We start from the raw sequence: 25,654 nt of genomic DNA on the forward strand, positions 1-25,654 counted from the left end.
GCTTTAACCCAATCTAAATTTCACTTCATAAAAGATGGACTAGTGATCATCTTCTCAATAAAATTAAAAAAAGAAAAAATGAATAGGTATGTTTTATTTTAATTTGAAACAATTAAGGGATTAACAAATTTGTCATATACTGGCCATGTAAACATTTGGCTAGTATAATGCTATTGGGTATTGGCAATTGTAATATGAATCCCTTGCATAATTGCATTGAATGTTTGTTTGAACATCCTATGCAATCATGCAAGAGATTTAGACATAATTTTGCACAGGAGATATATAGGAGAAATTATTAGGTCCATCGGAGGATTGTTGATGCGATCCTCATTGATTGTCCTTGATCCTCCCAACCAATAAAATGTTGTCATTCATGCAGGTGTGACATCACTTGGTGGTTTATTATTTTATGCTGATTAGGAAGCTGACTCACACATGCACTTGCATAAATGATATCATTTCCCAAATTGAGAAAATTATTAGGTACTCCCGGAGTATCATAAATGCGTACTCTCTCCTCTCACATGAATGGTGGGTCCCACCATTCATGTGAGAGGAGGGAGTACGCATTTATGGTATTCCGGGAGTACGCAATAATTTTCCAATTGATTGAGAGGACCACTTCAACAATCCTCTTGGTGAAACTAATAATTTCTCAATAGGTTGTAGTGGGATTCTTTTTGACTTTCTTCGTTGTGGTTGTAAAGTAAACTTTTAATATACATGCCAGCTATAGACTTCATTTGTTGCATTTGCAATTAAACATGTTTTTCTATCTGTTATGTTTTTTTTCTCAGTTAAAATATTTGGGATTTTACACCCACTAGACAACCCCATATTATTAACAAAATCTGAGAACACATCCTCTTTAATTCTTGTATTGTTTTCATGCAGTGGTGAGAAAGGATGGGTGGGGGTGTTGGAGAGGTAGCCATATATGGTACTATGTAACTAGTCAGATTAAACAATCTTTTTTATTTTGCACCCAAAAAAAAAAAAATCTTATGGTATTGAGAATTTGAAATATGGTCTTGAATTTTTTATGAAACTGCCATTGTATTTAAGAACAACCTGAATGGATAACCTCAGTAACTGCCATAGTACCGTGACAATATGTGTAGATCTTAAGGTCTTCTAGTGATAAGGCCTGCCCTCATTTATGATCTCTGCACTGAAATTTTGGAACTGCTCTCATTTGTAATAAGTACATTAAAGCGCTTGCTTGTTTGGTTTGGTCTACAAAAGAACAAAATTTCTCTACAAACTAGTTTGAAAAGAAACCCTTCAAACTCTTCATGTATCTTTATATTGATTGTAAATTTTGAAAATCTAACCGTTAGATTGCATGTTCTTATTATTTCCTTCATGCTTGCAAAATTTCAAGAATATAAAAAATCAATTGTCATGTCATCAAACAAATGTTAAAATTTCAAATTTTTGTGATCTAAAATTGTGTATAAAAAATAAATCTATTGATTGAATAGTAAATAACATTCGATTTGAATGAAAATTGATATGCATTTTAAAAATATAAGGAACATGAAATCTAACGGTTAGATTTTCAAAATTCATACACAAAAAAAAATATATGAGAAATTTGAAGAATTTTTCTCCAAACTAGTTTGAAAAGAAATTTTATTCTTTACAAAATCCTAATTAACATACAAAATGGAACCTTCCAAAAAATTATAGAATAAGTATTATCTAATTCATTATTAGTTAGCAAGTCAAATCATATAAGAAAGTACAAGTAGATTATTATTACTATTCGGACACGTGCATGACGTACTTAAAAAACAACCCAAACAACATCAAGGCCAAGTGGTCAATTATCTAAGTAAAATCAGATGAGAAAGTAATAGATTATTTATTTATTAGGATAAAAACAACCCACAGTCATCAATCCAACTGAAAGAAAGAAAAACGACCCGAAGTACATCAAACCCAACTAAAAGAAAAACAACTCAAACTATAATGTCGATAATATACAAAACCTTTCAAAAACTTTTTTTTTTATTATAATAATTAGTTAAAATGACAAATCATGATCAGTGATTGTTTTCAAATAGACCCAACTATTTGTTCAATCACCACAACGTATCATCCCAACAATTATTATATATATAAAAAAAAAGTTTTAAAATTTTTTGTACAGTATAGACTTTATTAAAACCTAAATACACACCTTGCATATCCTATTAAAACCTAAATACAAACCTTGCATTGCATATCCTATCAGTTTAAATTTGATCATCTTCAGGGTCAGGAAGCTCATTCAGATCAGGAATATTACGGACATTCTGGTAGGGCTCCATGATCATCATATCAGCCTCATCAGGAAGCTCATTCAAATCAGGAATATTACGGCAATTCACATGGGGCTCCATTACATTAGTCCTTGGCCTCCTTGTAGAACCGGGTTGCTGCGAGCGGTTGGAATGAATTCTCATGTGGCCATTTAAAGCTTTGATCTTGGGAAACTTTTTTCCACAAACCCTACACAAGAATGAATTCTCATTGCCTTCATGAACGGCTTGAGGCCTGCTTCCTCCAGCAACAACATCGTTACGTCCACCATTGTTTGGCCAATGGATATGGGAGTGTTGTTGCAGAGAGAAGAATTCGTTATGCTTGTTCAACTCCATGGCTGAGAAATGAAAGAGAGGAACTTCTTTATTTTTTGAAGAAGGAAGAAAGGAAACTAGGAGTGTTTGTGTGACAGACAGTGAGAGACTGAGTGTGTATTTATAGGCAATCATACATAGGACTGCTACTCATCACGTAAATGATTAATCACCGGTTCTCATCTCTTTCATGAAAGAGACAGACGCTTTTAGTTGTAATCCCATTCCACGTTCACTATTTTTCCCTCAAAAAATAAAATGTAAGGAAGGCATGACAATGGGAGGCCTATCATTTTTCTTTTCATACAAAGACCAAATGTGCCTGTTCATTCATGTATCTTCATTGGAGATTACGTACAACGCTTTCCAAAACCTACATGAGATCTCTATAATTAACTTTTATGTCAAACCACTAACAAAAGAACTGCACTTTTTTTAATATATTATAAAAAAAAAAAATAAAAAAAAAAAAACATATGGTCAAAGGAGTGTACTTCTTTCGATAAAAAAGTTGTCTTCTAGATTCAGAGGCGGCTCTACTTGGAGTCCTAATGAACCCCTGAACAGTATAACACAAAGTCATTAAGAAACAAACATTCGTACAAGACTTCACTGCATTATTAAAAGATCGGGCCCTTTATATGATAATGGAGAGACTAATTATTGAGGAATCTTCTTTGATTTGTTTTTCTTCCTTGTAGGGCAGGCCGTTTGATATTTTTATGAATCCCACGTGCATGGACACTTGCATTTTGTGACATAAAAGTCGCTAGATGAAGAAACATTTATTTTTACATTGAAATGAAGGAAAACAGAAACGGCCTCCAAGGCTCCAATCAATTAACTTATAAGTTATAACCCCACACACACAAAATGAAATAAGATAAAATAAAATCATTGATCTAAGATGTGACTATGTTGGTGTAATTGAAGTCATCATCACGCATCGTGTACTCTCCTCTTGTTTTGTTTTGTTTTTTTGTTTTTTTTAAAAGAAGGATTCTCCACTTGCGATTACGATAGGATATTGTCCTTGTCTGCAGACACAATTTTCTTTAGACACATACTTCCAAACATTTATGTCAAATACTACCTTTACAATATTTTCACAACAAATACTACTAGTGACACCATAATTCAAGTATATTATTTTCAACGCCAGTGACTAAGGGAGTCAATTTCGTATCGAAAGCTATTTCGGTTTGACCAGAGGAATGAAATATTTCGGTACCAGTTGATATCAATGTACCGTTTCAAATTTACTGCTATATATATTTTATACATAAATATATATTTGTATTACTTATGTAAGTATGAATTTATGAAATTTTATGTTTATCAACATAAAATTCAAAATTCACATATTTTATAAGCCTACATATCAGCTTAAGTACTTTAACCAATATATTAGATTGAATAAAATGTTTTTTAATAATATTTCTTCATTTCTTTTTATTTTTTTATTGTACTGACCAAAACGCCAATATCGGCCAATGTGGGTCGATATAGGCCGGTACAGTCGAAATAAGCTTGTATAACCTGGTATTTTTTCCAGTACATTTTGGAAAAATATCGATACTGGTTTAAAGACTGGTATGACCGATACTTATATGGTATTGACTTCCTTACCAGTGACACTATGACCCGAGTATATCCTTTTCAGCACTAATAACTCCACACTATTTAGGGCTAAGTATGGACTCAGCCAACCCAACCCGACCCAAATTATTTTTGGCAAGTTTGTTGTATATCGGGTCAGGCTTTGTGTCCCACTTTCATGTTCAAGTCAGTTTTTGGTATCTAAACCCAACCTGAGACCCGATCTAGGGTTCTACGAGTTTGAGCCATATTAATTCTGCCCCTTCCCCCCGCCTGTGACAACTATGCTTAGTTTTCTTGCCTAACTGTTACGTGCCAAACATACAAATTTTTATGTAATATAAATTTAGAAAAAAAAAATTACATTTGAACCAAATAAATTAGATTCATCACTTTCTTGGAGTGCTTCACATGTAAACATTTCTCTATTTACAGACAAAATTAGAAACTCGTACCACGATTGACTTGTTCTTAAACTTCAAACAGCTAAGAGAATCCTCCCATTGAGAAAGATTTTAAAACCTATCATGATAATAGTCTCCATGATTGACTTTTTTTTTTCTTTTTTTTCTTAAATATAAGATAGAAATTCTATTCTAGTCTAATCTAAGTGTATATGTGTATAAAGTTTCCTTCTGAAGACTTGAACCTCGGCCCTTGCCCTCCCACACCCTACAAGCATTTAATACTTGTTGAGTGACTATCGCACCAAGGGTGCGCGGTGGTAAGTAGTTGTTGTTAGGGACTTAGGATACGTAGATGATGTAGGAAAAAATCTTCAAATTAATTTATGTAATTTGTTATTTTTGGTAATTTATGTAATTTTCGTCATTTTAGGTTTAAGGCATTTATTTCCTTATTTTTAAGTACTTTTAATGTTTTTTAGGTCAAACTTGGTTCTTGTTATGGTTAGATATTAATTAGGATATCTTTTAGATTTTTTTTTTTTGGCGAAAACATCATTTTGGTCCCTATATTTTGGTGTAACAGTCAATTTGGTCCCTACATTTTGGTAGCGGTCAATTTGGTCCCTATTATTTTTCACTTGCAATCAATTTGGTCCCTGTCGTTAATTCACTAACAGAAAATGCATATGTGGCAAACGTTTTGTATTGTTGGCGCACATGTGGCTAAAATAATAATATAAAATCAAATAATTAAATATTAAAAAAATCCATGTATGCATTTTAATAAAAAAAAATTCCACATCAAACAAAAAATTCTGAAAAAATTAATTGAAAGAAACAAATAAAGAAAATGATTTTTTTTTAATCCACAATTTCTTTTATTTTCTTTTTCTATTCTTCTTAATCTACTTCGACGCAACGGGTGCTTTCTTCAAGTTGTCGTTTTCCGTCACCGGCGTAACTCTCCCAGGTGGCGCTGCTAGGTTCGCCGCCGGCTTCACTGACTCCGTAACTGCTATCTCCACCATGTGCCTCTTCTTCGCCACCGCGAACTTCTTCTACTCGGCCGTCCTGCTCCACCATGACATGGCCCCCGGATGGTCAGCACGGTCAGCGACTGGTCAACGGTCAAACATGCCCCGGACCTGGGCTGCGGCCGCGGAATCCTCCTAATGTTGTGGCATCACAGCTGAAGAAAGAAGGGAGTTTGGGTCGGGTCGTCGGGTTGGACCGGAACAAAACGATGACGTTGAAGATGCTACGAACCGCGAAGATTGAGGGAGTAGGAAAGTACGTGATGTGCAAAGAAGGCGACGTCCGGAGCTTGCCATTCGGCGATAACTACTTCGACGTGGTGGTATCGAGAGTGTTCGTGCACACGGTGGGGAAGGAGCACGGGAAGAGGATGGTGGAGGTGGCGGTGGAAAGAACCAGAGGACGGTGTGGGAACAATTTCTTTTATTTTTCTATTGTGGATTTAAAAAAAAAAATTTATTTTCTTTATTTGTTTCTTTCAATTAATTTTTTCAAAATTTTTTGTTTTACATGGAATTTTATTTTTTATTAAAATGCATACATGGATTTTTTTAATATTTAATTATTTGATTTTATATTATTATTTTAGCCACATGTGTGCCAACAATGCAAAACGTTTGCCACGTATGCATTTTCTGTTAGTGAATTAACGGCATGGACCAAATTGATTGCAAGGAAAAAATAACAGAGACCAAATTGACTGCTACCAAAATATAGGAACCAAATTGACTGTTACACCAAAATGTAGGGACCAAAATGGTATTTTTGCTTTTTTTTTTTTTTTTGTCAAGTTTTATAAAGCTCTTAAATAGGCCTCCAAGTCTGTAAACATTTTTTTTTTTAGTATTATTGATATTAATAAAAATTCAGACTTTTGTTTATTGTTTCTCTGGTGAATTCTAAAACCCTTTCTTCTTGTGGATTCAAGGTTATTTTTAGAAATAAATGTATTTTGTTTCTTGTTTTCTAGAAGTAGACACATGTATTGCTTCTTGATGTTTTTGCATCCCGCATTAGTAGATGTCCTTTGCTATGATGTTGACTATGTTGTAATATTTTGTTTTTGTTTCAATGAACTTCCCTGAATAATCAATAAAAAGAAAAAAGAAAGGTGCCCAATCACAAGAAAGTTTCGTTTTTATTCTTTTCTTTTGAAGTTCAATATTAGAGGAGTCATGCCGTACTCGACATAAAACAAAAGGCGGTACTATAGAAATTTCACCTTTTTTTATTTTCATTTCATTTCTTTTATGAATAATAGAACTTTTTTAGATAGAGGGTATTATAGAACTATTTAATATATGGGCAGTACTTAAAAACAGCACCTAAGTACAATAAATGACAAAAGCGGCCTAAATTGCTTGGTATCATGAGTAACTAAATTACGAGTTCTATAGTGAAATAACCTCATACAAGAGAGAGCCAGAGATGGAATTTGCGTGTTAAAAAAAATAACTAATAAGTTCATAGAAAACGAGTAAATGACAAATTACACATTCCAAAAAAAAAAAAAACACCATAGAAAATGACTATCCTTTATTGAAGGAGAAAATAAAATCAAAGTACATTGATTTGACGAGACAGAAAACCTTAATAAGAGAAGAAACCAGAGACGCAAAAGGCAAAGCGAAAACAAAAAAACATAACAAGACAATAAAACCATGCACTCGATCAGATAGAAAGCAAGCAGTGATAGAACTTGAGATCCCATTATTATGAAGAAACCCAAGTACTTGTCAGGTCTCAATATATCTATATTCGCTCCACTGGTGCTGCAGGAACGTTCAAATCTGGTAGAGGGGGCTGGATACCACGCCAGCTACGATTGGGATGCGCTCTCATATGACCACCTAGAGCTTTTTTGTTGCGGAAATGTTTACTACAAACCACGCAGACGAACTCAGGGTTTGGAGCATTAAGAGCAGGAGGGTCACCGCGGACAAGAGCCGGAGCCGGCACTTCATTAATACCATGGTTGTTCATTGTTCTTACAACAGCTAGAAATGAAAGAAATGGGACTGTGAAGAGTGAGATAATCCTCGTTTGAGCCGTGAAGGCTAAGATCACCCCATTCATCTATTTATAGGCAAATACTGATCCCACTTTTACTTGACAGTGAGAGAGTGAGAGAGAGAAAAGTAGCAGTAATCCAAGGAGGCTGGCACACACATTGGACCAACTTTCTTTTTCACCAATCACACTTAATTATGTCACAATTATAATAAAGAAGTTGTGTAATAACATTTATCATCAAAGCAACGAAATCACACAAAAATGCCACGTTCTGTAGTGAACATTGTCGCGATTGATGTTACTGTCTACGATTGGGTCTACTTTCCAACAGTGGTGGATGACTCACTCACCCGACAAGTTTAGTGATTATTGTTTAGAATAATATTTCTTGATGTGTAACTTGAATAAGGTGCATTATCGTAGAGTTGTTCAGATTACATTAACAAGGTTTATTATCTTTTCAAAAATTAAAATATATAACTGCCAAGAGTCATGTAACATAATTTAAATTCAGTTGTAATACAAGAGTCAAGATTCATGCCATCCTATATGCTTGTTAACTAGTTTTAAATTATAAATACTTCAATTTAAATAATCTATTAATGATATAATTATTGATCGTAAGCATGAAAAATATACAAAAATAATATAATCCAAATATGGATTTATCACAATTTACATCTATTTAAAAAATATTGAGTAGTATGTTTCACCATATGTAACTTGAACCTAATCCTATATATATAAAATAAAAAAATAACCCAAAAAAAAAAAAGTTAGACTTGAAAGTAGAACAGTGCCCTAATTCCGTAACCGCATCATGCATCAACCTTCAACCAATATTTGACTTTTTAACGTACTATATTGGGTGCTTAAATCTCTTTCTTTCAAAAAGTTACAATCATCAAATCATATCATAAAGGGATCATAAAAAAGTCCAGAAAGAGAAATTGACAGGGTCCCACTTTAATGTGATCTTTTAGTGACTGAAAGTGCAAAATGCATGATTGCATGAGATTCATAAGATTACATCATGTCACCATTTGCAACAATAAAATCAATGGACACATGGTCAAAGATGCCATTTGATCTTAAGACCAGACTGTTATATCTATGTTGAATTGTTGATGACTAAAAAGATATAGCACTTCTCTCTCACTAGGATCAATTTTCAATTTTATTTGGGCTAATGCATGTTTGCGACTTTAATTATATATATATATATATATATATATTATTTCTACGTAGATCTTGATTACTTGAAGTAAAGAAGGGAAGGAAAAGGCAAATGGGATAGAGAGAGGCAAACGAGAAAACAAAGAGATTGTGGACTGCAAATCTACAGGTGGCAGTGGCATAATTTTTTGAAGATGAAGAAAAAAAAAGTGTGTGAAACACAACCTCCAACTATCAATACCAAAGTAAGCCAAAAGAGATTTTTTTTTTTTCTTTTCTTTTTTCTTTTAAACAAGATAGGGGCATTTTTTTATTATTTTTCTTTCTTGAGAAAATTGTTAAACCAAGAGTTTCTTTTAAAAACAAACAGAGGATGGAGGGGCCAAAACGGTACCTTCTTTGAAAAATATTCTAAAATTTTGGGATATTTCATTTATGAGTATATATATTTCAATTAAAAAAAAAATTTGGGGGGGGGGGGGGGGGTCATGGCCCCCCTCAGCCCCAACATGACTTTGCCACTAGAATAGTAAGTAAGATGTAGAAACCCTGGTACAAAATGAATGTTGTTTTTGACAAAAAGTGATATTAATATATCATGATTTAATCCCATTAAAAAAAATCATGCTTAAAATAAAAAACAAACAAAAGCAATAGTGATTTAGTTTGGCTAAAACTTGAAGAGAATTGCTACATCACAACATGTTCATAAAAATTTCACAGCAAATTCTAGGTCATAGATTATTACTAACTCTAATTTGAATTCACAATTGATATTACTTTTTTGCCAACCAATAATAACCCACCATATAGAAAAAGTTATAAACATAATATTTCTCAAACTTAATTAAAAGTTTCCTTAAATCTCTCAATTTTAGTCAATGACATGTAACTTTTTTGAGTTTTTCCCTTTTCTTCTATCTAGTGTTAGATTTCTTGTAAAGTAGGGACTGATTTTTAAAAAATAAATAAATTTCACATCAAAGTGGGCAAAGCATTATAAGCGTCTGTTTTTTTTTTAGGAGTCAGGTGAACAAATGCCCCATCATCGCTTGAGCCATCCTTTCCCATTAAGGACGACAAACAAACAACAAAAATCAAAAGTAAAGAAAAGAGAAGAAACGAAACAAAAATATGATGGTGTACTGACTATTGCAGCATGGTTTATACTATTGCAGCATCTTAATTAAGTGGAGCAATTAGGGAGGGCTTAGTGATGTAGAACAGATAGCACGTGACTTCTTGGAGTAACAGGGGTACCGAAAGTCACAACGCAAGATCAAGAGAGTGTCAGTAGAGACTATTGGTGCAATAGTGTCGGAATTGTATGAAATTTGGCAAGTTGAAGGGAAATGACATTCTGATCCAGAAAATAGTATTTTTGCTATTTATAGTAATATTTGTTTTTCCTTAATAACTTTTAGTTTAAAAGTCAGAATAAAACGCCGTTTGTTTTAGGTGACCCTTAAAGTCAGTAGTTTATGATTTTGCATTTAACTCAATTTTGTCATTTTTGGTAAATTTCGATATTTTTCAGCTAATCATGTAATTAGTGTAAATTAGGGTTTCAAACGTTTCCCAATTGTCTTAGGGTTTTACTTTCTCAGTATTTATATGTTTTGTAGCTATCAAAGGCAAATCAGACTATTATAAATAAAATTGTAGAATTTTCTTAAACTTTTCTCTGGTGGATTCCAGTTTACCTCCTTGTGAATCCAAGAAACTCCTCGTGAACTCGAGGTTTACTTCCCAAAATTTAACAGTATAGTTTTTGTTTATTAAAAAGAATATCGTGTGTACTTTATTCAAGCATTTGTGACATCACTTAGAGATAGTGAGCAATACTATTATCTCCTACTAAATGACTTTAACATTGATCTCTTAATTAACAAACCTAACTAACAGTCGCAACAAGGGTCGATTGACTAGTTCCCAAGCATCAAGAAGTGAGAGATTTGAAATTTATTTTTTCCATTTATGAAGTAAGAAGGTCTAAGAACCCCTTTGAAAATTTTTTCCATTTAAAAATAGACAAAAGTTTGGTAAGTATTGTCGTTATGAAAATCTTCCTTCTAGTAGTACTTCATTTGTCAAAAGTAGAAACTTTTTTAGGTTGACAAAGTGTCGCTATGTACGGAACAATTTTGGTGCATGACTAATTGACAGTATGACACAAAGTAATTAAGAAACAAGAATGTGAGAGACTTACATTGCAGTGGGGTCAGCCTAGTCTGGCCCAAGACTTCAATACATTATTAAAAGATCAGACCCCTTATTTTATGATGAATCCGGTTAATGCCTGACTTTGGACACACATTAATTATTTATTTTTAGAAATATTTTATAAAGAACTGAAAAAAAAAAAAAAAAAAAAAAGTCGGTGATTTTTTCATTTTTTATAAAAAATTTTATAAAATAATTTATTAATATATACTTTAAGGAAATACATTAGTAAAATTCTAATAATATAATGGAGAGAGACAAATTACTATTAAGGAATCTTCTTTGTTTGTCTTTCTTGTAGGACCAGCCCTTTTAATATTTTTATTAATCTCACGTGCATGGGCTAAGGGAGATAATTTTGTGCCCGAGATCGTTTCAGTTTAGTTAGGAGAACAAAATATCTCGATTTCAATTGGTATTGGTGTACTGTTTTAAGATTATAGCTATTATATATATATATATATATATATATATATATATAATCTGCATAAGAATGCTTAAAATTTATAATAGCATATTTCTCTAAATTAATTGCTTTTTTAATATGATTATTTCTTGCTCAAGTAATAACCCATTAATAAAATAATAATAAAGCTAATAACCTGACGTACTAGATGGTAATAAATTAATAATAATAAAAAGATAAAATTAATTATTTAAAAAACACATAAAATTGTTTATCAAATGTGAGTGGCAACCAACCTAAAATGTCTAAAGTGTATTTGAAATTTAAAATTTGCTTTACACTTTAATGGGTTCATGTGGGGTGTTAGAACTCACACAAAGCCACACACACAACTAAAACAAAAGAAACAAGAAGAGAGGTGCAATCTCGATCAAAACTGATGAAGAAAAAGAAGAAAAAGGAGAAGTAGATGGACAAAACAGAAGGAGGAATGCTGGGGGAAATGGCTAATGACATGGGAAAACAACCAGTGATGACAGCGATGTGAGCTTTCTGCTACAAAATTTTTCCATTTTCTTCAAGTTTTTAGTACCCCCGATTTCCATTTCTCAGCCGAGATGTCTGATATTCGACTGTACGTCTGATATAGTCCGGTAAGGCCCGGTATTTTTAGTTCTATAATACCCACAATAAGTAATCCTTAACATTTCTCATTATATTGAAATTAAGGATGAGAGAAACTGCCTTCAATCAATTAACTAATAACCCCACACACACAAAATAAAATAAAATCATTGAACTAAGATGTGACAGTGTTGGTATAATTGAAGTCATCATAATGTTTTGTGGACCCTCCACTTGTTTTTTTTTTTTTTTTTTTTTTTTTTTTTTCGAAGAAGGATTTTCCACTTGTGATTACGAAAGGATATGATATTGTCATTTTTGCATCATCGCTCTCATTTTTTTCTTTTTCTTTTTTTATTTTTCCTATGAATAAAACAAATTTTTTAAATAAAGGGTATTATAGAACTATTATATATATATATATATATATATAAATATATATTAGTCTCATCACACATGTATTTTATAAATGCGATGAAACTTTTTTTTTTGAAAAGTTTAGTGTCATAATTTTTCTTCTATCTTAATTTGAGGTTTATAAATTTGTCCATTAATATTACACAATTACAAACTATTAATACAGCTAGAAGTGTTATAAGGTTAGCTTCAAAAAATAAACACTAAAATGACATCAAAATCAACATAATTATAAACATTAAATAAGAAACTAATGCATCATCTCTTCCGAATGCACATGGCATTCTTTTAACTTAAAAATTCGATAATAAAAAAGAACGATTTATATTCTCATTATAAAGGAGTAGATAACATGACTGGATTGTAACACTCTTAACCATACATAACATACTGATTAAAAAAAAAAAAAAACACTCTTAACCATCAACTCAAATTTCACGGTCCTCATCCTCAGGGCGCTCGTTTTTATAAAAACACACCACATTTGAAGGCGTCGTCAGCCCCCTGTATGGACGGCGGTTATGCTTTATCAAGTGAGAACTTATAACTCTTAAGTTATCAAACTGTTTCTGGCAAATGGAACATTTGTACTGTACTGGATGCACATTCAGATCACTAGCTCTGTCGTCATTGCCCCATCTAGCAAGAGGGTTACCCCTTTTCTGCTTAGCCACAGCCCTCACAGTGTTTTCAGTCTCTGGTAAAGTTGAACCATTGCGGCGGCCATTGTTAAGCCCACGGTTGTGTTGTGTCCGATTGGCTGGGTTTTCCATGGAGTTCCTGTTAGTTGGTTTGGAAATGGAAGAGAGAAAGTTTAAGTGTATCGACGAATGTGAGGCTTTCTGGGTATATTTATAGCCTAGACTGTCTGGGTATATTTTCTGCACTTCCTTTTTTTTTTGGAGAAGTCAACACTCAATTTGAAGAATAACTTTTAGACTTGATAAAGCGTACAGTTATTTGTCCACTTTACGAATTCAGAACACATGGACCCACAATCAATGAGAAAAACAAAGAAAAGAAAAGTAATCGACCACCGAACAAGTGAACGGACAAGATGAACTTACATAAAAAAAGAACATTCTTAATGATCAAGGGAATAATCGTAATTTCAAAAGGAGGGCCCTACCTACGTACATGATTTGATAGAATCAGTCGATCTACTTTATGTTTTTTTGGAAAGGGACTGATTTTAACATCCGTACCAGACTTTACACTGTATTGGGGTCAGCCTAGTCCTTTATAAGATCATGTTGAGACAAATTATTAAGGAATCTTCTTTTGTTTGTCTTTCTTGAACGTAGGACCAGGCCTTATAATATAATATTTTTATGAATCCCACATGCACGAAAACTTGCATTTTTTGTGACATGATAGTGACCCGGCTCCATGAAGAAACAAAGTTGATAGGATATTGTTTGTTGGATTCCTTTTTGGGTTGGGGGATTATTGTCAAAGTACCAAGAAGATTAATCATAACATTCACAATCTACTTTATTTTAGTAAAACGCATTCTTAATGATATAGAGAAAAGTAAATTTGAATTAAAGGAGTAGATTCTCACAATAAATAAAATAAATTTTGGGGTAAAGGGTTGGCATTTCACAATCAACTTTATGCAAATTCTCTTTATTTCAATTAACAAAGTTGTTCATCATTTGTGTCCCATCAAAAGTCTCTTCATACCAGACTTGCTGTGTAAATATTTGTATATATAATCAATTATAGGAAAATGCTAACTAGCAGATGCCTTTAAAATAATGGTTAATAATTAAATCATTTAAAATATTTCAAAAATATATATCTACATCTTGCCATGAATAGTAAATAAGATATGGAAACCTTGTACAAGATGAATGTTGTTTTTTTTTACAAAAGTGGTATAAAAAATATCATGCTTAAATCCCATTAAAAGAAATCATGCTTAAAAAAAAAAAAAAAAAAAAAGCAATAGTGATTTAGTTTGGCTAAAACTTAAAGAGGATTACTATGTCACAACATGTTCACAATATTTTCATTACAAATTTTTTGTCGCAAATTATTACCAATTCTAATTTGAATTCACAATTGATATTACTTTTTTGCCAACCAATAACAACCTGCCACATTAGGGGCGGCCCAATATAATTTGGGGCCTAAGGTGAAAATTTTATTCTTGGCCTTTAATACGTAAATATTAATTAAACAAAAGTATTGAATACTAATCAAATCAAGGTTAATTTGATACATTAAATGCATAATTTGATGAATAATACCAACTAAACTAATGTTAATTTCATATAGAGAATTGAATATCATAGTTGAACTATAAATATTAATAAAAATAAATAAAAATATATTTTGATTAAAAAAGATACTTTATTTTGAATATATGATGACGCATAGTTAATTAAAGTTGTAATCTTTTTTTTTTTTTTTTATATCTTGTTTTTAAGAGAGAGAGATAGATATTATTTGGTGCGTGACTTTGTAGGATATCAGTTTACAAAAATTAAAATCTCAAACTATTAGGAGAGATTAATCTATAATTGATGATTTAACACATTTGCAACATCTTTTGGAAACATTTTATGGTTTCAATTAGGTTAAGGTTTTATTGGTCTCGTACTTTGAGAGTCTTAATGGAAATAAAATAGAAAAATGTGCTAATTAAAAGCACTATAAAATGTTCAAAATATAATGTAACATTGACTCTCATTGATGAATTTCATCAATTTAACTAATGAATATTTATATCACCTTTTTGCGATTAATAACATGGTCATTTGTAAACCAATAATAAAATATGTAGTATCCTTGACATGCCTAATAAAAAAAAAATGTACAACCTTTAAAAAGTATATATAATTTTATAAAAACTTGGACCTCTAATCATGGGAATTGGTACATTTTTCCCTAAGGGAAATTTTGTTTTCTAGTAGGGCCTTAGGTCTAGGACTAACTTGCCTAGGCCTTGGGTTGGCCATGTGTCACATAGAAAAAGATACAAACATGGCATTTCTCAATTTTAATTAAAAGGTTCCCGAATCCCTCAATTTTAGTCAATGACATTGGTGTATATCTAAAAGGATCCTAACTCTTGGATACACAGTTGATAATACAGATTTTGAACCTGTTTAACTCACACTCATTTTTCAATGTTAAAACCCTTTTGAGATATACACCAATATCAGTTTCTTTAAGACCTCTTCTTCTCTTCCTTTGTGTGTCAAAAAAGTACGGAATAATTATGGTGCATGTCAGTATGACACAAAGTCATTAAGAAACAAACATTCGTACGAGACTTCACTACATTATTAAAAGATAAGACCTTTTATAAGATAATGGAGAGATAAGGAATCTTCTTTTCTTTGTCTTCCTTGTAGGACCAGACCGTTTAATATTTTTATGAATCCCAAGTGAATGGACACTTACATTTTGTGACATGATGGTGGCTATATGAAGAAACATTTATTTTTATATTGACATTAAGGATGACAGAAAGTGCCTCCAATTAATTAACGTATAACCCCACACACACAAAATAAAATAAAATAAAATCGTTGATCTAAGATTTGAATGTGTTGGTGTAACTGAAGTCATCATCATGTTTTGTGGACTCTCTGTTTTTTTTTTTTTTTTCCTTGAGAAGAAGGATTCTCCACTTGTGATTACGAAAGGATATTGATATTGTCATTGTCTGCATCATCGCTCTCTTTTTTTCTTTTACTTTTTTATTTTTCCTATGAATAAAACAACTTTTAATTTTTTAGATAAAGGATATTATAGAACTATTATACATATATATATATATATATATATATCAGTCTAATCAGACACATTTTGTAAGTGAGATGAAACTTTTTTTTTTGGGGAAAGTTTAGTGTCATAATTTTTCTTTTATCTTAATTTGAAGTTTACAAATTTATCCTTTAATATTACACAGTTAAGAACTATTAATACAGTTAGAAGTGTCATGAGGTTCACAAGTTTCTTTGAGTTATAACATTAAGATAATCATAAACATTAAATAAGAAACTAATGCATCATCTTTGCGGAATGCACATGGCATTCTTTTAACTTAAAAATTCGATAATAAAAAAGAATGATTTAAAAAATAATTCTCATTATAAAGGAGTAGATAACATGACTGGATTGAGGATACATAACACACTGATCTAAAAAGAAAAAAGAAAACCACATTTGAAGGACGCAGTTTTGACCATCAACTCAAATTTCACGGTCCTCATCCTCAGGGTGCTCGTTTTTATAAAAACACACCACATTTGAAGGCGTCGTCAGCCCCCTGTATGGACGGCGGTTATGCTTTATCAAGTGAGAACATATAACTCTTAAGTTATCAAACTGTTTCTGGCAAATGGAACATTTGTACAGTACTGGATGCTCATTCAGATCATTAGCTCTGACTTTGCCCCATCTAGCAAGAGTGTTTCCCCTAGTCTGCTTAGCCACAGCCCTCGCGGTGTTTTCAGTCTCTGGTAAAGTTGAACCATTGCGGCGGCCATTGTTAAGCCCACGGTTGTGTTGTGTCCGATTGGTTGGGTTTTCCATGGAGTTCCTGTTTGATGGTTTGGAAATGGAAGAGAGAGAGTTAAGTGTATGGAGGAATGGGAGGCTGTCTGGGTATATTTATAGCCTAGGGGAAGCCCAAGTATCAACTATTAATGTATGGGCATGGCCGAATGGATTTTCTTCCGTTTGGACCCACATACTTTTCTGCTTTTCTTTTTGGAGAAGTCAGACTCAACACTCAATTTGAAGAATAAATTTTGGACTCAATAAGCAGTGTACAGATCTCTGTCCACAATATGAATTCAGAAATATTGGACCCACAATCGATGAAAAAATCAACGAAAAAATACAAAGGTCAATAAAGACAAAAACTTTTGTCAGAATAAATACAAAAATATTGCTGTTAACGGGCACTGTGTCCGTTAATAGAAACCTTGATAATATAGTAATAAAATATATAAAAAAAATCTAAGATCACATAATTTTTCACAATTTTTTATTATAATTGTGATGTAACAGAGTGTGATTGGTAAAAAAAAAAAAAAATAGTGGGTTTATATGTAAGTGATAGTTAATTATTCATAATTTGTTATGTCAAAGTTGTGGGAAAAAAGTTATAGAATAATTTGTAATTCTAAAACTATTCTAAAGTACAAGTTTGGTTAATGTATATCCTTAGTTTATATATTAACTATCTATTTTGGAAAAAATTTTATAAAAAATTGTCAAAATAGTTAATTATTTTTTTCTTTTTTTTAATATTTTTTTTTTCAAATAATTTATACTAATGTATACTTTAAAGACTCACGTTAGAATTCTATGTTCACATATTCATAACACATGAACCCACAATCCAAAAAAAAAAAGTACTGGACCACGTAACAAAGTGAAAGGACACATCGTACTTCACAATGATTTGATAGAATCACTATGTTGGGTAGTCGATCAACTTATAGTGTACGTTTGGATAGAAATAATTTCTTCTGTGTTTGTGTTTGTGTTTGTGTTTGTTTTTTTTTTTTTTTTTTTTTTTTTTTTTTCAACGCCTCTTGCACTGTATATGGAACATGAACACTTCATTTAGGCTTATAAACAATAACATGGATATAAACATTAATTTATTATTTATTATTATTTTTAGTTTTCAATTTTTAATTTTCAACCAAATAAATGAATATACATGGACACCGAAGAAAGGACAAATTATTAAGAAATCTTTTTTGTTTGTGCGTAGGACCAGACTTACAAAGAGTCAAATTAAGACAGAGTGAAGACCCGTTTTTTCAATTTTCATCCCCACATGGGCACGTGTACCGATGATGTATGTGCATTTTTCTGGCCATTTTTTTAATGATTATCTTTATGATATAGTATGATGATCCTATCATATATAGAAGTCTCTTTGTAATTGTAGGGAATCTCTTTCTCAATAAAGAGAACTATCAAAGTTCTCAATCTTTTTCTTTTGATTGAACAAAATAATATAGGGGTTATTCAGTATTCGCTTTTAAATAACAATTTTCAGTATTTAAACAATAATAATATTTTTAACATGTATTTTTATAGCATACAAATATATATTTTCACAATATTAAAAACTAAATATGTTCATGTATAGTATAAATATAATGTTATTTGTGTGTGTAATATGTGCGTTATTTTTTTCTTTGTTATAATGTTATTTGTGTGAATATGTTCCATGTATAGTATAATATAATATAACTTTATATAATTTAATAACTAGAAAAATATAGAGGGTTTATCACACTTGTGTATATTGTTATCATGTTATATTAACTTTTTATTATAAAGTTAGTGATTGTTCAAGAATTTGATTAGTTAAATAGAAACCTAGTGTTTTATTAATGTATGGATGAGTGTGACTTTGTTGATCAACAAGTAATATGGTGCAAGTGAATTAAGTTTTATCATTTAGATTAAAATATTTTTATAAAACCAATAAGAAATAGATAATGGAAATTGAATAAAATATATATACATATAAATTTAACAAAATAAAATGGCTACACTTAGTTACAATGACAATAGATAATAATAACAGATAATAAATTATCATGTAACAATTTTAAAATATGAAAACTTGCAGAAGAAGTGTTTGAGTTATGTTATTCAAGATATGAAAATGAACAACAGTTGAACCATTGCCGTGGGCATTGTTAGGCCCACGGTTGTGTTGTGTTGTGTCCGATTGGCTGGGTTTTCCATGGAGTTCCTGTTTGATGGTTTGGAAATGGAACAGAGAAAGTTAAGTGTATCGACGAATGGGAGTCTGTCTGGGTATATTTATGGCGGAATGGATTTTCTTCCGTTTGGACCCGCATACTTTTCTGCTTTTCTTTTTGGAGAAGTCAGTCAACACTCAATTTGAAGAACTTCTACAGTTCTATGTCGGCATGTCCACTTTTTTGAATTCAGAACACATGGACGCACAATCAATGAAAAAAACAAAGAAGAAAAGTACTGGACCATGTAACAAGTGAAATGACAAGATCGATAATGATTTTATTAATGTGTGGTCTAAAGACATATAATAATTAATTAATTTTAAAAATATTTTTTTGAGAATTGAAAAAGTATTGATAACCTTTTTCAATTTTCGAAAAATGTTACTGAAAATAAATAACTTAATGTGTGTCTTTAGGACACATTATCCCGACCCTTTTTATAATAAACATTCTGATCAAACCAACACAAACCTGTACGGTACACATCATACTTCACAATATGGTAATTTTTCGCCTCAAGGGAATAATCGTAATTATCAACTTTATGTTTTTTTTGGAAAGGGTTTACAATGGAGTGGGATCAGCCTAGTCTGGCCGGCCCTTTATAAGATAATAATGGAGAGAGATAAGTTATTAAAAATTCGTCTTTTGTTTGCCTTCCTTGTATACGTGGGACAAGGAGTTTCATTTGTCAGTATTATTTTCAGTCATTTTATTAATTTATATCAATTTTTTATTAGATAAACTTTATAATAAATCATTCTTAGTAAGTATTTTACAGTGTCCATTAACATTTTCTTTAATATTTTTATGAATTCCAGTGCACGGAAACTTGGTGTTTTGTGACATAATAGTGGCTACATGAAGAAACAAACTTGGGTGGATATTGTTTGTTGGATTCCTTTTTGACTTTTTGGGTTGGGGGGTTATTGTCAAAGTACCAAATGGATTAATCATAACGTTCATGATAGTGGCTACATGAAGAAACAAACTTGGGAAGATATTGTTATTATGTTACTTTTGACTTATAAATTTATTTAAAATCAATTAATTAAATATTTGTTTGATGTTTTCTTTTTCAAAAAACTTGATTTTATGTTGACCACTTTTATAAAAGCAACAAAGAAAGTTAAAATTCAGAAACGAATAAAAAACGGTAAGCCAACTTTTTCCAAAAAGAAAAAAAAGAAAAAGTAAAAGTAAAAAGATAAGCCAAAGGAGATTGTGGATCACACTGTAATATTGTCATTTTTCATGCCTCCATAATCATGTAAACTATAACGAGACTCTCTTTACAAGGTTTAAAATAAGGATCTTTATATGTTTACATTATATTTACAATATAAATTTACATTGTAAATACATAAAAATTGGTAAATGTTGTACATTTTTAGAAAAAGTTTACAATATTATTATTATTTTACCACTAAATATGTGGATGTGCATTTAATTAATAAAGCTTTTATAGTCCTTTTGTTTTCATTTGATGATGTTTGAAATCAGTAAGGTAGAATGGCCTGGCTTCGGTGGGCTGTTCAAGCGGTTGATGGCCTGCAAGGAAGAGAAGGCGATCAAAAGAGGAGACCGGAGAAGACCGGTCGAACCCCCTCCGATGGAGAAGTTAGATTTGTAGGAGAGTAAGTTCCAAGTGTTTTGGAAATGTGTCTGAGAGAAAAGACTTACCTCTGTCGGGTCCAGACCGGTCTCTTATATAGGGAGCCAGGGGCGGTTATTTGTTCGATAACCTCCCCAGGTTTTGTGGAATCCAACAACTCCGGAGTAACCTCCCTCAACGGATATAAAGTGGTAACTGCTAAATGGAGGTTAATTTATTCGAAGGGTTTGTCGAGATAGTTGAGGGTTGCTGAAAGTCTAAGTGTTGAGGGTTCGTCCGTCTGGTGTAGGGTGGTTTAGTCGTCCAAGGATATTTGACGACTTCTCATGGACGAACCTCATGGACGATCCTCATGGACGATCTTTTCGTCCATGGGAGACTTAAACTTATGGAGTGGTGCTATTATTTAATGGACGTCTCTCCTTCTTCTGGGTTGACTCTTGGATCAATCTGTGCTGTAGGCTCTGGACGAACCATTTGGACGAGCTGGAGATGGATTATTTTCCGCTTCTCTATCAGTTGCCCCTTTGTTCAAAGGGTCGTCCAGGACATCGTTGTGATTTTGGCTAAATTTCACTTTTTCGTACGCCACGTGTCGCGAGACTGTTGGTTAGCCAGTCCTGTCGATCTCGTTTCCCAAAAGAATCGCCACGTGTCTGTATCTGAGTGGTGAACGTCGTTTCGTTGACCCTGTTGCTGGGGCCTATAAATAGTACATTCTCTTTCATGCCCCTCACTTTTTCTCTCATTCTCTCTTCTGCCAATTCGTCCAAGATTCTCGTCTAGCTCTCGTCCTAGTTTCATCAGGTATTTCTTCTTTTCTTTTTTTTTTTTAGGCTCTCATTTTAAGTCTTCTACATTCCAAACATGTCTTCATCGTCTAGTTTAGAGAGAGAGATAGACGACTACCTGGACGGCTCTGAGAGTGAGGGTAGTATAGGTAGTTCGTCCTGTAGTGATTCCTCAGACGAGCATTACTCGTCTGGGGTTCCTGGCATTCCTTTAGAGGAATTTCAGGAGCAACGACGTAGGGCAGCTTCTGGATCTAAGGCTAGTTCGTCCAGAGAGCCATCTAGTCCTCCTCAAGACGAGGAGGAGGACGAAGAGGATGTGATCTATAGTTGTGCCCCAGAGGTAGCATCCACCTTAGACGGCGCTAAGTTGAAAACTCTTGTAGATAGATACCAAATCCCTAAAGAGCTTAACCCTCGTCTACCCCAGCCTGGTGAATGGTGTTGTTCCCCTTCCTCTGGCTTAGGGGTATATACTTCTTACCTATTAGCTGGCCTTAGGTTTCCCTTAAACTCTTTCTGCAGAGAACTCCTCCAAAGGTTGGGTATTGGGCCAAACCAGCTCAACCCCAATGGCTGGAGGACGATTGTTGCCATGCAAGTATTATGGCGTGAGGCACTGGAAGGGAACCGTCCAATTACAGTGGACGAGTTCCTTTACTGTTATAAGCCCTCAGAGATCAAAAAATCTGCTGGGTTCTACCAGTTTTCGTCCAGAGGTACATATTACAGTTTAATAACGGGCCGTAGTTCGTCTGACCGGCTTTGGAAAAAAGAATTTTTTATTATTTCTGGAAATTGGGCTGGGGACCCAGCTGATGTGGGTATTCCCCTCTTCCCACCTTTTACCAGCCCTCTAGGTCGTCTTCGTCCTGAGGGTATGTCTTTCTTTCCATTTTACCCTGTTTGTCCCTTAAAATTTCTTATCTGTTACTCGTCTAACCATTTATCTTGGTGATGCAGCTGTTGTTCGTCCACGCTTGGACAAGTTTTCCTTGGACCGGATAGACGTGGTTCGCACCTTTCCAGGAAGGACTTTTCACGACTTAGTTACTCTTAGTCGTCTAGCAACTTGGGGACTTGGTCCACTTCCTACGGCTGAGAACCTAAGTCACGAGGAGGTCACTCGTCGAAGTAAGTGTCGTCCATTATATTCTATTATTTCAGCTCTCTTTTTTTTTTTTTTTTTTAATTTTTCTGATTAATTTTTCTCGTCATAGGGATAAGCACAATGAGGGAAAACAAGGAAAAAACAGTGGCTAGCGGGGACGAGGATGTTGCTGCTCCAACTCCCAAAGTGGCTTCCGTCCAGGCTGGGAAGAGGAAGTCCAAGGGTATTTCAAGCAATGTGGACCTGGACGACCTTCCCAGTCGTCGTGGCCACAAGAAGCAAAAACCAAGTAAGACTTCCCTTCCCAAGGTTCCAAAGTTCGTTCCACCAACAGTGAACTTGGACGAGCCTGTGGACGTGGAGCCCGTCCAAATAGTTCATCCTGTCCAGTCTGATCCTCCCCCTGCTCCCAAAACTTCTTACAAGCCTAGCCCGTCTGAGCCCTCTGATCGTCCCTCTAATTTGGTTCTGGACGAGGGTTATGCATGGAGGACGTTCAAAGGGATCGTCACTGATCATGAAGTTAACGAATGTTACAACATGTCAGTGAAGGAGTTTGAGCGTTCTGGCATCCATGACCTTTTCAAGGTAAGTTTCTTCCTCGTCCTTGTGTGTAAACATTTAACTTTTGAATGAAATGTCTAACTCCTTTTCGTCCAAATGCAGGCTATGTCAAAGTTTTATACAGCGACTTGCCAGGCCAAGGAGCTTGCTACAGAGGCCAAGACTGCCAAGGATAAGGCTAAGGAGCTAAGCCATGAGGTCTTATCCAAGAAGGGGGAGGTCATTAGGTTGACCGAGGACTTTAATCGTCTGCTGGGAAGCGAGACGAAGCTGAAGAACGATGTTGAGGAGCTCAAAGCTGACAACTTAGAGAAGGATACCCGCATCGTCCATCTAGAAGGACAAGTTGCAGAGCTTACCTCGTCCTTGGAGAAGGCACGTGAAGAAGCAATTGCTGCTTTTAAGAAGTCTGACGAGTATAAGAATCGTCTAGACAGTCATTATGCAGCTGGTTATGAAGACTTCCGTGCTGATGCCAAAGACGCGTATCCTGATTTGGACTTTAACTCGTTCAAGCTTCCTCTTGCTACCGAGAGTTCTGTGTTGCAGACGAGTTCCGAGGACGTCAACATCATGGACGATGCTAACACTGAAGTTACTCAGGACGAACCCAAGTGAAGTCTATTTCTTTAGAGAATTTGTTTTTATTTGCTTTTCATGGAAGTGCCCGTTGTTTTGGGCTTTTTACCTTTTTTTTTTTTTTTTTAAAAGCTCATGCAAGTACAATCATCTCGTCCAGGATTGTGGACGAGCTTTATATATTCAAAACTAAATGGGTTTTTGGACGTTGGTCGTCCACCCTTTAAATGAAAGAAATGAATAATTCTATTTTCACTTCCATTGTTGTTTGAATATATATGTTTTCAGCTTTATGTATGAACTTTTTATTATCATATCAGCAATGTGATTCGTCCATCTAGGAATTCAGTTCTCCTCGTCTTGGTCATGAGGGTGAATTTTACTACATCACCAAGATAAAGTATGTTGATCCCTTTGGCTAGATTTTCCATCACTCCGAAATTATGGACGATCATTTTGTCGTCCTGGATGATTAGACTTTTAGCGTTTCTCGTCCAAGGTAATGGATTGTTAAGCTAATTTTGAAGTCTTGGCTCGTCTGCGTTTCGGACGAATACTTTTGGGAATTCATCTCGTCTTGGGGTCTAGACGAGTATGCCCTTTTCATCTCGTCCCATGTTCTGGACGGATGAATCATGCTTTATTTTTCGCATGGGTTTCATCTCGTCCTGTGTTCTGGACGGATCGACTTATGTATTTGGGTTTCATCTCGTCCTATGTTCTGGACGGATGGACCTCTGTATTTAGGTTTCATCTCGTCCTATGTTCTGGACGGATGGACCTCTGTATTTAGGTTTCATCTCGTCCTATGTTCTGGACGGATGAAACTTGCTATGTATTTAGCTTGGGTTTCATCTTCGTCCTATGTTCTGGACGGATGAACCTCCGTATTTTAGCTTAGGTTTCACCTCGTCCCATGTTCTGGACGGATGAAACTTTTCATATTTCCTTTGGAGAAAGGTTCATGGACGATATATCCTTGCGTCCAAGGATTTCATTCGTTCATGCTTTCTTTTTGCGGATCAATCTGAATGAACATATAAGGATTCCAATAATATATTTGAAAACAATATATATATATTTGAAAACCCAAACTTATGTAATCATTCGTCCACAGGCATGGCACATGCTTATTAGCTAGTGCCTTATTGAATTTAAAATACAAACCAATTCGTCCATGAATAGCACAAAAGTGAAAACACTAATGTACCTTCTAGGGGATTATTAAAATACTTAAAAACACTTAACAGTAGTAAAATACTTCTTCTCGTCCATACATCTCGTCCAAGGACACCGGTGAAGGGTCAGCACTTACTGATGGTACTTCCTGAGGTGCTCAACATTCCAAGGGTGTTCCAGCCTCCGCCCATCCAAAGCTTCCAAATAATAGGATCCTTGCCTTTTGCAGTTGACAACCCTATAAGGTCCTTCCCAATTTGGGCCAAGTTTCCCGTAGGCCGGGTTTCTTGTTGCCAAGGTAACCCTCTTCAAGACGAGATCTCCAATGTTGAAACGCCTAGGCTTTACCATAGCATCATATTGTCTTGCCATGAGATTTTTGTACCTTGCTGTCCTCTGTTCTGCATCCATCCTGACCTCGTCCATAAGGTCAAGGTTAAGACGGAGCTGTTCGTCGTTTTCTTCAGTTTGGTACTTCCTGACCCTGTGGCTCGTCATGTGTACTTCTGCTGGTATAACTGCCTCGCTTC

The 25,654-nt window shown here is 33.9% G+C and overlaps 1 protein-coding gene and 1 pseudogene across 1 annotated transcript; both read left to right on the top strand.

The window, feature by feature from the left end:
- The first annotated feature begins 5,536 nt into the window (after positions 1–5,536).
- On the top strand, positions 5,537–6,318 carry LOC126703769 (uncharacterized; annotated as a pseudogene).
- Positions 6,319–22,113: 15,795 nt separating this feature from the next.
- LOC126702297 (uncharacterized) lies at positions 22,114–24,017 on the top strand. Its single transcript, XM_050400964.1, has 3 exons — positions 22,114–22,825; positions 22,912–23,390; positions 23,469–24,017. Exons 2-3 carry the CDS (start codon positions 22,923–22,925, stop codon positions 23,982–23,984), a joined length of 984 nt encoding a protein of 327 aa, XP_050256921.1. The 5' UTR covers positions 22,114–22,825; positions 22,912–22,922; the 3' UTR covers positions 23,985–24,017.
- The last annotated feature ends 1,637 nt before the right edge of the window (positions 24,018–25,654 follow it).

This window comes from Quercus robur, chromosome 10, assembly GCF_932294415.1.
Source record: "Quercus robur chromosome 10, dhQueRobu3.1, whole genome shotgun sequence".
NCBI lineage: Eukaryota > Viridiplantae > Streptophyta > Magnoliopsida > Fagales > Fagaceae > Quercus > Quercus robur.

Excerpts from the sequence above, each read along its gene's own strand:
- LOC126702297 (XM_050400964.1), top strand. The coding sequence starts at position 22,923 with ATGAGGGAAAACAAGGAAAAAACAGTGGCTAGCGGGGACGAGGATGTT. Across the intron at positions 23,391-23,468 it reads GCATCCATGACCTTTTCAAG|GCTATGTCAAAGTTTTATAC; the intron begins GTAAGTTTCTTC and ends GTCCAAATGCAG.